At 41.7% G+C, this 12,653-nt stretch overlaps 2 protein-coding genes and 1 long non-coding RNA gene across 10 annotated transcripts in view; all 3 read right to left on the bottom strand.

Moving 5' to 3' along the window:
- LOC110530172 (cyclic AMP-dependent transcription factor ATF-6 alpha) overlaps positions 1-566 on the bottom strand; it is a 53,263-nt gene extending 52,697 nt beyond the window's left edge. For all 8 annotated transcript variants that reach the window (XM_036985727.2, XM_036985730.2, XM_036985728.2 and 5 more), the window contains exon 1: positions 87-566. In XM_036985727.2, coding sequence (XP_036841622.2) covers positions 87-288 — 202 coding nt within the window. In that variant the 5' untranslated portion in view covers positions 289-566. The remainder of the gene's footprint in view (positions 1-86) is intronic.
- The window catches only part of LOC149982034 (uncharacterized), a 108,563-nt gene that overhangs the window by 71,735 nt on the left and 24,175 nt on the right, over positions 1-12,653 (bottom strand). The window lies entirely within an intron of this gene.
- LOC110530941 (dual specificity protein phosphatase 12-like) lies at positions 2,137-3,013 on the bottom strand. Its single transcript, XM_036986878.1, has 3 exons — positions 2,898-3,013; positions 2,692-2,805; positions 2,137-2,332 (listed from the first exon to the last, which is right to left on the bottom strand). Exons 1-3 carry the CDS (start codon positions 3,011-3,013, stop codon positions 2,137-2,139), a joined length of 426 nt encoding a protein of 141 aa, XP_036842773.1.

Below are 12,653 nucleotides of genomic sequence, written 5' to 3'. Positions count from 1 at the left end.
TTATACACATCATTGGTCGCATGTAGCTAGCGTTTACAACACAGCTATTTATGTAATAACAAAGATTATAAACGCATCGCACCTACCCCATTCACCATCCTGGTCAATGCAAATATCCGCTAAATCGCTGCCAAAAGGGCCATACTGTAAATTACTGTCTAAATCCAACCGTAACTCTGCCATTTCGCTAATGTTACGAATTCTCAAAATCGTCACAACAAAGAATACGTGGTCACATTTCCTTGTTTGGCGTCGACTTTCCACCATAGAGATAGATAGAGCACTCATCTTTGTATCACTGCCAGTTTAGCATATGTGACAACATGGGCTATCTCAATTTTAAAGTAGTTCATTTTCTTCTTTATTGGCTATTTGCTCCCAACCCATAGAAATCCCCACCCAGTTGGCTACTTTAAAATGGTGAAAGCCCTCAATGGCAATCTCCATTTTAAAATGGTTATAGCCATGATGAGTCCTCTATCTATCTCAACGTTCTCCACTGTAACCGCTGTGCAATCCTCTGTGTAAACCAACACGTCCTGCTATTAGTACGGACCACGAAGAGGGACATTTGGCTACAAACCAAGTGTTCTCAGAGGCTGTACCAACCAAGTGTTCTCAGAGGCTGTTCTTGACAAAACACAACAACTATTTGAACTAGCAGCACACCTGACATCCACAATTTTAACATAGACGGTAACTTCATCATGTGGATTATAGAAATAAAATAAATGGATATAAGTATTTGGAAGTAGAAGGGTATCCTTCTGGTAGATGTATGTTTAGACAGAAATTCTGAAATAAGACATCTATTCCAGATACACCATGGAGCTCAACAGGCATATTTACAATTATTGTAATCTGCTTTGATCAAACTTTTTAGACCTTACTCAATGGATATGTCCGTAGTAGAAAAAACTGTAGGTGTCCTGCATCGTAGACAGACACCTATGAAACATTTACTGGTACACAGGGGAAAATGGAGACAGCTATTCTGACAGCTATGTAGTACTTTATTATTATTGATATAAATCATCTTTGTCATTTTAAATGTCCTTGATTTGAGTGTGGCTATCGGATCCGGCTCCACGAGGGGGCAAAAGGGGCTTAACCCCATCAGTTGAAACTTATGCCCTTAGTTTTATGTCACTATATAAAAATAGCAAAGAAAATGTAAATGATTGAGTGACAGGTTAGCGCAAAATCAGTATCTACACTGCGCTGTGTCAGCACAATGGACAGAGCGTGCCCTGGTGTGCGTAGGGGGGCTATGGAAAGCCCATGGGGTGGTTAGGTATGACTGCTTTGGTTTTCCATAAAAAGCAGGGGGAAAACGCTTCTCATTTGTGGTAGGATAAGTAAATAATGTGATACACCTCTGCCTTTAATATTTGATTTTGATTTATAAATGTGGGGTCAGGTTTACCGTTGAAGCTGCTTCACTCAACTCTGCCTCATGCCCCACCACTACAGAGTTCAGTTAGCTTCTTAGCCAAGCATTAGTGTTATTAGCCTTAGCCTATTTAGCTAGCTCAAACCAGCTAATCTGCCACAATGGCTATCAGAAATTGATGATGCTGTCGAGCTCCAGCTAGCTCCGCATGAGGGGCTATTATCCTGGCGATGCTTGTTGAAGGGTAGGTAGCACCCTTCAACAAGCACGGCCAGGATAATGACTCCACAGCCTCCTCCAACTCCGACTGTTCCTGACGATCTTGGAACAGAGGAGGACTCATACCCTACCCGCTTGTTTTCTGTCCAATTTTATTTTCATTTTATAGCAACTGGTTCATAGGGAGAGAGTGTCTGGATTACTCAGTTACTGCAGATGTAGTATTTTGTTTCCCATGTCAAAAGTTCTGTGTCAACAGGTCTGAAGCCTATATTCAGTCCCAAAACAGCCTTACTTTAGTTTGTAGGGTGCTGTCCATTGTGCTGATATAGCGAGGCAAAGACTGGCTACAGATTTCGCACCGACCTCTCACTTCAAAATCATTCAATCAATGGTCTCGGACTCTCGGCATTTGAACTTCATGTTTATTGTGGTAAAAGCTTGATATAAGCAGAATTCAATATAATTCCAATGCAAGTACCCCCTAAAATTGTTCCCCTCACTGATTTCAACTGGCCCCTTAGTCACTTTATCCTGGCGCCGGATCTGGTGGCTATACTAATGTGTTTAATTTCATCCACTCTGTTTTTATGTATCAGGAAGAAAGGAGTCACCCATCGACTACAGGAACACTGCTCCCCACACCAGTACAATGAGCCCAACTTTGAGGTGCACTTTGGGCACAAGAGCTGAAAGAAAACAAGGGAGACTATGAAGACACTTCATATAACAAGTAAACGCTGAGTTAGTGGTTCTCAATGGTAGTCATCAAGGAGTCCCATTTGTAGGTTTTCATCCCCACAAACCTATCATTCAGTTTGAATTCTGTTTAATTAACTCATCTGCTAAATGTAGTAAGTCAGTAAGACTGCTTTATATTGTGTTAAGATACATGAATACGAAATAATAATACCAAATGTTCAAGCATAATAAGTGCACAAAAATTAAATGCATTCTTATTTCACACTGAACAATGTGACAAAAATGGACTGATAATAATAAACAGTCCCAAATCTTCACGGACATAACAGACCCTACTGTTGAATGGCATAACAAAACGCACAGCTTTCTTTGCTTACTTTACATCAGGTTTAAGTTGCTGGAGTTTGGCGTATGCAGCCCCAAAGTTCATTTTGTGACATTTCACCAAGTAAGCAGTCACCACCGCCGCACTCTGACTTTGCCCTACATGGCTAAAACAAAAAAACTCAATTACATGTCAAATGCATGAGGCTATCATCATGATGTGCATTAGGCGACTCCAGATTTGATAGGGCTCGCACACCAATGCACAAGGACAGCTTTTGATGCCTTGCAAGCATCGCATCTGAAGAGGATGCAGTCATCCAGGTGGCTGAGTAGGTCTGTGGAGGACTTGTCCAGGGCATGGACACGCTTCATCCTAAATGACCCATCGGGTGAAGTGGGCTGCTCTGAGTCCACTGTAAGTATGTAGGTAATGCCAGCATTAGTCAGATCCTGGGCATCTTTTAGGTCGGATGCCACGCCAATGTAGACTCCATCCTCTAGCCGAACATTGGCTTGTTATCAAGGATATATCCATGTGTTTCCTGTCTCTCTGTGCCAGTTCGTCTGGAATGTCCAAGCCTACCAGTGTGTCTTGAATGTCCAAGCCTACCAGTGTGTTTTCCTGCTTTGCCTTTTCTCCTTTTTCTAGTCCACCCGGTTTTGACCCTTGCCTGTTCTGGACTTTGTACCCACCTGCCTGACTATTCTGCCTGCCCTGACCTCGAGCCTGCCTGACTATTCTGCCTGCCCTGACCTCAAGCCTGCCTGACTATTCTGCCTGCCCTGACCTCGAGCCTGCCTGACTATTCTGCCTGCCTGCCACTCTGTACCTCCTGGACTCTGATCTGGTTATGACCTTTTGCCTGTCCACGACCATTCTCTTGCCTATTCCCTTTAGATGTATTAAACATCTGAAACTCCAACCATCTGCCTCCTGTGTCTGCATTTGGGTCTCGCCTAGTGTCATGATATAGCTAGCTGATTATTATCATTATGTCAACAGACCTGGTGGTGCAGCAGGAACTTCAGGTAGCTTGCAACCAAGAGGTTTTGAGTTCCAATCCCAAGTGCCTCCCCATGTTGTCACATTTATTTCACAAGAGATCAGGTCACGTTGCTTCACATGTTGTCACATTAACGTCACGTGTTCGAACACATGTGAAATGTACAGTTGAAGTCGTAAGTTAACATCCACCTTAGCTAAATACATTTAAACTCAGTTTTTCACAATTCCTGACATTTAATCCTAGTAAAAATGATCTGTCTTAGGTCAGTTAGGATCACCACATAATTTTAAGAATGTGAAATGTCAGAATAATAGTAGAGAGAACTATTTATTTCAGCTTTTATTTCTTTCATCACATTCCCAGTGGGTCAGAAGTTTACATATACTCAATTAGTATTTGGTAGCATTGCCTTTAAATTGTTTCACTTGGGTCAAATGTTTCGGGTAGCCTCCCACAAGCTTCCCACAATAAGTTGGGTGAATTTTGGCCCATTCCTCCTGACAGAGCTGGTGTAACTGAGTCAGGTTTGTAGGCCTCCTTGCTCGCACACGCTTTTTCAGTTCTGCCAACACATTTTCTATAGGATTGAGGTCATGGCTTTGTGATGGCCACTCCAATATCTTGACTTTGTTGTCCTTAAGCCATTTTGCCACAACTTTAGAATTATGCTTGGGGTCATTGCCCATTTGGAAGACCCATTTGTGACCAAGCTTTAACTTCCTGACTGATGTCTTGAGATGTTGCTTCAATATATTCACAATTTTCCTACCTCATGATGCCATCTATTGTGTGAATTGCACCAGTCCCTCCTGCAGCAAAGCACCCCCACAACATGATGCTGCCACCCCTGTGCTTGACGGTTGGGATGATGTTCTTCAGCTTGCAAGCCTCCCCGTTTTTCCTCCAAACATAACAATGGTCATTATGGCCAAACAGTTCTATTTGTGTTTCATCAGATCAGAGGACATTTCTCCAAAAAGTACGATCTTTGTCCCCATGTGCAGTTGCAAACCGTAGTCTGGCTTTTGTTATGGCGGTTTTGGAGCAGTGGCTGCTTCCTTGCTGAGCGGCCTTTCAGGTTATGTCGATATAGGACTAGTTTAACTGTGGATATAGATACTTTTGTACCTGCTTCCTCCAGCATCTTCACAAGGTCCCTTGCTGTTGTTCTTGGATTTATTTGCACTTTTTGCACCAAAGTACATTCATCTCTAGGAGACAGAACGCGTCTCCTTCCTGAGCGGTATGACGGCTGCGTGGTCCCATGGTGTTTACACTTGCGTATTATTGTTTGCACAAATTAACGTGGTACCTTCAGGCGTTTGGAAATTGCTGCCAAGGAGGAACCAGACTTGTGGAGGTCTATAATTTTTTTCTGAGGTATTGGCTGATTTCTTTTGATTTTCCCATGATGTCAAGCAAAAATGCACTGAGTTTGAAGGTAGGCCTTGAAATACATCTTCGGGTACACCTCCAATTGCCTCAAATGATGTCAATTAGAATCTTCTAAAGTCATGGCATACTTTTCTCGAATTTTCCAAGCTGTTTAAAGGCACAGTCAACTTAGTCTATTTAAACTTCTGACCCACTGGAATTGTAATACAGTGAATTATAAGTGAAATAATCTGTCTGTAAACAATTGTTGGAAAAATTACTTGTGTCATGCACAAAGTAGATGTCCTAACCGACTTGCCAAAACTATGGTTTGTTAACAAGAAATTTGTGGAGTGTTTGAAAAATGAGTTTTAATTACTCCAACCTAAGTGTATGTAAACTTCCGACTTCAACTCTACATACACTACCGTTCAAAAGTTTGTGGTCACTTAGAAATGTCCTTGTTTTTGAAAGAAAAGCACATCTCATTGATCAGAAATACGGTGTAGACATAGTTAATGTTGTAAATGAAACAACCATTTTTTTTGTGGAATATCTACATAGGCGTGCAGAGACCCATTATCAGCAACCATCACTCCTGTGTTCCAATGGCACGTTGTGTTAGCTAATCCAAGTTTATCAGGAGTGTATTGACCCAGTGCACAACTGAGCAAGAGGAGAAGTACATTAGAGTGTCTAGTTTGAGAAACAGATGCCTGACAAGTCCTCAGATTGCAGCTTGATTAAATACTACCCGCAAAACACCAGTTCTCTTGCTCAGTTGTGCACCGGGGCCACTCACTCGTCTTTCTCTTCTGGTTAGAGACCGTTTCTGCTGTTCTGTGAAGGAAGTATTACACAGCTCTGTACGAGCTCTTCCATTTCTTGGCAATTTCTCGCATTGAATAGCCTTCATTTCTCAGAACAAGAATAGACTGACAAGTTTCAGAATACATTTCTTTGTTTCTGGCCATTTTGAGCCTGTAATCGAACCCACAAATGCTGACGCTCCAGATACTCACCTAGTCTAATGAATGCCAGTTTTATTGCTTCTTTAATCAGAAGAACACTTTTCAGCTATGCTAACATAATTGCAAAATGGTTTTCTAATGATTAATTAGCCTTTTAAAATTATAAACTTGGATTAGCTAACACAATGTGCCATTGGAACGCATGAGTGATGGTTGCTGATAATGAGCCTCTGCACACCTATGTAGATATTCCATTAAAAATCAGCCATTTTCAGCAACAATAGTCATTTACAACATTAACAATGTCTTCACTGTAATTATGATCAATTTAATGTTATTTTAATGGTAAAAAAAAATGTGCTTTTCTTTCAAAAACATTTCTAAGTGACCCCAAACTTTCAGCGGTTGTGTACATCATTGGTTGTGAATTGCTCTTTAACTCTAGTTCAATTCTTGAATTTGAATTTAATTTGCCACACCCACAACCCATAGGAAGCAGGAAGTATAATTAAAGGAAGTAGAATTCAAAGAAATTCCAATGACTTATTTATTCTACACTATACAATTTACATTCTAAATAATTATAGTGGACTGGAAATATTGTTGTCTATTAATTCATATTTTTTTAAATATCAGAAAAAAATACATTTTCCATAATGCATTAGATCAAACACTGCCATATGAAAGGGAACAAACTAGCATCTTGTCACAATGAAAAATACTGTTCAACATGGCAGAGTGAATCAAAATAATATTTGAGAAATGGTCTGTGTATTCTCTTTGCATTAATATGTGGCAGATCCTTTTGATAAAACATTTATCTAATGGATGAGACTTTCATGTTTCATGTCTCAGTTGAATTAGTTTGAATGGCTTTGAATTCAATTCTACTTCCTTGCTGCTTCCTGTAGGGTGTGGTCAATTCAAATGGACCTCAACCCTGCCTAATTATGCTAGCTATGTCAAGGGAAAGGGAGAGCGGGAGGAGCTCAGCCATTCACGTAAAGAGACGCGCGTGCAATTATTGAACTGGGAACATTTTCACGCGGTGAGGAATTTTACAACATAACGTCACAATCAGAACGATTGGAAACTATTTCACGCTGCAAATATTTTTATGTTACACGAGGAATTTGGGCTGCAGGAGGTTCCTTTTTATTTTCCGCGTAATGCAGGGATTTTATGTAGGCTACTGTTTTGGTGGTATGACAATACAATACATTTTGGTCTTGGGAGATGCTGCAAATATGAGATTTGCAATTTATGTGAACTTGCCTAAAAAAATTATGTTTAATTCAAAATTCAATGCAAATATTTTTATTGTACATAGTCTTAAAATTTGACCCCCCCCCCCCCCCCCCCCCATGTAAGATGTTTTTAAAAATTTGTTTCAATAGGTGGCAGCAAATATACATATTAAATGGATGCGGTGCTCTACAGAATATCTTGATAACTGTCAAAGAGAATATTCATTTATAACCATTTGGTCCACTCAACATAGATGGTATGGATTCACAACACATGCATCAACAATTTGAAGTGTTTGTTGTTTGTTGTGAAAATTATGATTCAGCAGGATATTCATCAAACTGTCGATATAAAATAGTCACTTGTTTACAAAGTAGACTGCATGTGCTATTGTATACTTTACTCTATATACTTTACTCTGAACTCAACAACAGCCAGTTTGTTATTGATCAAATCTTATCTTTTGATGACAGTCCATGCCTGCTCTCCAATTTCAGCGAGCGTCTCCAATAAGCCCCTTGACATACATTATAAATAGTACAGAAAGCTGTTCCTAGTGGGCGTGACGACAGGGTTAGGCTATCCTCAATTTATTGCCCTTGCTGAAAAGTAGGCCTTCAGTGTCCAGTTTGGACATTTCATCTTGATTTGGTCGCAGGAGACGCTGTGATTCTGACAGTAAAATATGACGATGCACTTTCATATTTCTTTCCCACTTCCCTTTTTCCCACAAGTATCTAAAAATGGAGTGTTATTTGCTAGAAGTGATACTGCCCTTTTGCTTGAGGTTGGACCTTCTTAAATGTGATGTGAAAGCTGACACGATGGCATTTGAGCAAGTGTGAGTCACTCTCCAAGGGCCTCTGCAGCCTTGATGTGGACTCGGGCTTGCAGAGCGGCTCTCATAGATCATAGATATCACACGTTTGACAAATCTGACATGCATTTGAACCAAAACACTCATCCATACACCAAGCTGCAGTAACAGTGAAACTTGATGGTGTAGTCAGTAAACTGATAAGCTGGATGAATGACTTGCAACATAATGTGAACACAATCAGAGTGATATACATACATGTAAATGGATAGTTATATGGATTTGTATACAGAGTAGGCCAACATTAACTTATGAAAAATCTTTGCCATGTATGGCCATTTGGTCAAGAGCATCCTCTAAAGGAGATGGTATTTTTGACATACATTTTCTATTGGGTTAAAGTAGCTGAATGGTACACTGATACGCAAATAAGATCTGTCCTAGCTAAAATCTTTGACCGGTCATCAATCAGGCGGCACTGGCAGGGAGCTAGACTTCCAGTAAAACATGGTGTGCTTTTTTTGCGTGACCAACTCCATTGACTCTTACATTGCACATAAACAGGTCACAGCTGTGCTGGGCTTTGGGTGTAAAAGTCGACACAGCCGATTCCAGACCAAACGTGGCCCCCCTGCACCGTGGGTTCTTCTAATCCCTGCTGGGCGGCTTTCCACTTCTGTTCATCCCCTTCTGTCTCCCTCTATACCTTGACACGGCGAAGCAGGTGTCTCCGGGCCCTAATCTGATTGGCTCCTTCAGGACAGCTCCGTCTTAACCTGAGTTGGTCTCGGCGAATCCCTGATCCAGCCGCCTCTTTTACAACCGTGGCACTAAGCCAGACCGCTGATCCGGTATTCTTTGCACGCATATACGATGCAATGGGATGGGATTATTGTGACATTTTCAGTTCATTGGTGTCTAATTGGTGTATATCTTTTGTTTGGGAGACATTAACCATCATTTCAAATAGTGATTGTGGTTAATCTTAGGTCAGTTAGGACTGGACCACATCAACGCATCCTTGCGTGGTCTGGTCTGATTTACTGTAATTACCTATGTTAACCCTCTAGAACCTGGGGATTAACAGGTTAATACAATGTGGAGACAGACCGTGTTCCCTTTGAGCTAACACCTGTAGAAAATGGATTAGGACTTGGAGGAGTCGCCATAGGAGCCACTCATGTTTCAGAGGCCTTCTGGAGATGAATGGTCTTCCCACTGGGCACCCACTGGTTGAATTGACATTGTTTCCACGTCATTTCAATGACATTACGTTGAACCAACGTGGAATAGACGTTGAATTGACATCTGTGTCCAGTGGGTTGGTCGTTGGAGGGGGTGGAAATAAAGAAGGTTTTCATGGTTCAATGTTATAGGAAAAGACTGAGACATAACACTTTTTAAAGAACGCTGCATGTGGGCTGACGACCACTCTTGAATAGCAAAGTCCTACATACATGAAAAGTACCTCGTTACTCATGGTCTCCTTACTATATATCATCACAGAAAATATATGGCACAGACATAGTGTAGGTTCCTAGAGTGTTGCTCTTGTAGATGCCAAAATATTTGAGATGGCATGTGAATATGAAATTCCATTGAAATGAAAAGGAGGCTACAAACGACTATTGTGGTAAATGTTTCAATCTTCTTCTGTAACTGCTATACCATTATGTGTAGATTGAGCATGGTCAGGAATAACCCTGACCCTAATTAATTGTGATATACAGTATTTAAGTATACAGTATTTAAGGTACATTGGCACTTATTTGCTTTTTCCTCCAAAATGCCAGGATATCCCTTGCTCTCCTTTTATTATCCACTGCTACATTCTGACCTATTGTTGTCACAGGTTTTCATTGGCATTGTACTTTTGAAAATAATTATTCTGGCCACTATCTTGTTTATAAAGGAAGAGGCTTGAGTGTTCCTCCAATTTGGCAGCGGGCGGGTACTCTCTTCCTCTGTTAGTTGATGGTGTGCCCCCCGGTTCCCTTTTCTGGCATTCTTCAGGCCCTATTGATTTTGCTCTGTTGTTTCCTGTCAAATGTCCTCTTGAAGATGACTATTTTAGCCCACTGTTTGGCCACTGTGCTGTGCTTCAGGTGGAGTTCTCAAGGGAAGGGCCAGGTGATTTCCTGTTGTTTGTCTCCCGATTGTTCCCAGAGGTACTCTTTGTTTGGTCTGTTTGCTGGAACTGTAGGAGTTTTCGTGAGCCACCCTAGTCCTTCCTCTTAGTCCTAACCCTTGAATGTTTGCAGATATGTAAAGGTGGAAGCTATATGGTGGAAGTTTCGCCAATACACTGCCTATATCAGACCCTTCGGACCAGGGAACATTGAGGGGTTGGTAGGCCAATGGGTAAGAAAAAGGAAGCGAATTGGGACAGGCTGTTGTTGGCCTCATGTACCAGACTCATAGGCTCACTTCGTAAGTCACAGCAGCTGTTGAAAGAGACTATGGAAGCCTGAACATGGACCGGGCGGACACATTTTGTCCTCTCGGTCGTTCCCCTACTTAACTGCATGGGATCTCTCCAACGGTTGTTCTGCTGATTAAATGACCAGAGCATGCTATCCATCTGGTTAACTGCTCAGCTGGCTTTCACAATATTCCCCTTTTGTCTCGCTGCCTCTGAGTTATTGCTCAAGGTTTTTGTTGTTGAAGCAATGCTCATTTGGATGCAAGGAGCCTATAAACCAATAGGCCCCACAACCTCCATAAGTTCCCATTTGGATTAGCTGATTGCTAATGATGTCCACTCTCCCTGAAATTTTTACCTCAGAAAGTCCTCTGGTTTTCTAATGTGATGAATTGGACTAACATTTTGATGCCCGGCTCTAGTTTACAATCCATTTGGATACGTTGTTGGATGACCTGGGGACTGGAAAACAATTCCAGCTTTGTTGGGGTTCCTCAGGGTTGAGCGTTGGGCCCATGGTGGACGCTCATGTGTTGATCAGCGTGTCATGGGTCAGGTCCCATGAGCCCGGCTGACAGATCTGTTGAATAAGATTTATGACGGACTTCCTGTGCGTCATTGGAGCGCTGAAACGAGACACCAGTCATGAGGTAATGCTACTCTAGCTGTCTTTCCTGTTGGTCAGCCCAGGGCTTTCTCCAGTAAAACTAACGTTAAGACGGTGTCTCAAAGTAACTGCAAGGTCTCCTTTTTTGTCTGTTTGTTAAAAAACAGTTTGGTGCCTAACAAAAATACAATATTAGAGATAAGTAAGTACAATTCTTGCTCATCTTAATCAAGTCAAGATCTTAGAATGACACAAGCTGGTTGCGACTTTGAATTTCCACAGACTTGAATGTCCACTTTCACCTTGAAATACCAAAGTGTCTTCATCTGGCCATGTTGATTCAATATGTTGACTCACCAATCCCTGAAGGGTAGTATTTCTGTATTTCTTGAAGTTTTTATTGATTTGGCCAAACACAGAGGGGCAGATACAGCAAATTAATGAAGAAGTGGCCCCTTTTACAAGACTTCAGAGGAGAGCAAAGGTCCCGTCAAAGAAGGACAAAGAGTTCCTTGATAAATGACGGCCATCTTTTCAAACGCTGATGAGAAACCAAACCTGAAATGGAATCCCCAACTGTCCGTTAGCCTCATCAAGCTTATAGCAACATATTCAAAACACTGTACTGTCTAGCTATAGATCTCATGATACACCCTCCTATCCTGAAAATGTCACTGACATGGGTTGTTTTTTGTTTGTGTCTATTTAACTCGACTGGACGCATGGAAACTTAGCTGATGCCAAAGAAAGGGCTCACAATGGAAAGTTGGGTTGCACGTTTCATCTTTTGTGCCCGGAGATTGATGATGTATGAGATTGATGATGTTCTACACGCCTGTGCTGTCTGTTCCCAGTCCATGTGTGCTGTGCGGCAGGGATCCACTCAGCAGCAGTGTGGGGGGTTGATGATGGAAGAGGGGGAGGGAGCTCATAGAGGCATGATGAGACTCCGATAATGAGTTCACGGCAGATGGAGAAGACCCAGCCAACCAAACCGACCGTTCACACAGACAAACACACAGACAAACACACACACGCAGATGCACAGGTCACGCTTTAAGACACATTCACACACAGACAGTCGAACACACACATGCACATACAGTCATATCCACATTCAAACACACACACACACACTCAATCACACACTCAAATCCATATTTATGAAGATACAAACACACACACACAAACGCACATCCCTATCTCATAACCTCATATTTATTTAAATCCCCCTCCCTCCACTAGTTAACTGTGGTGGTTATAATGCTCATGTTGTGTAACAGACCAGACCGATACCTTTGTAACACTGACAATAGAGGAAATAAAGTTATTCTGCACATATCGTGGGCAGATGCAAAATGCAGTAATGGAATCAATTTTTTTGAATCATCATGTACAATCATCCTCTCCTGCTACAACTATTCAATGTGCACTTTACCCAATGAGGACACTATCGAGTGAGCTTGCTTCACTGGGCTATATGAGGGAAAGGGAGGGCTGTGGTGGTCACTTGTCCTTCTCAGCTCTCTGTTGGGTTAATGCTTCATCTTAGGTGATGCTATATGG

This window comes from Oncorhynchus mykiss, chromosome 8 (assembly GCF_057628025.1).
Source record: "Oncorhynchus mykiss isolate SJ-2025 chromosome 8, ASM5762802v1, whole genome shotgun sequence".
In the NCBI taxonomy this organism is placed as follows: domain Eukaryota; kingdom Metazoa; phylum Chordata; class Actinopteri; order Salmoniformes; family Salmonidae; genus Oncorhynchus; species Oncorhynchus mykiss.
The sequence above is the reverse complement of the archived record's forward strand: the minus strand, read 5'-3'. Positions and strand labels throughout refer to the sequence as shown.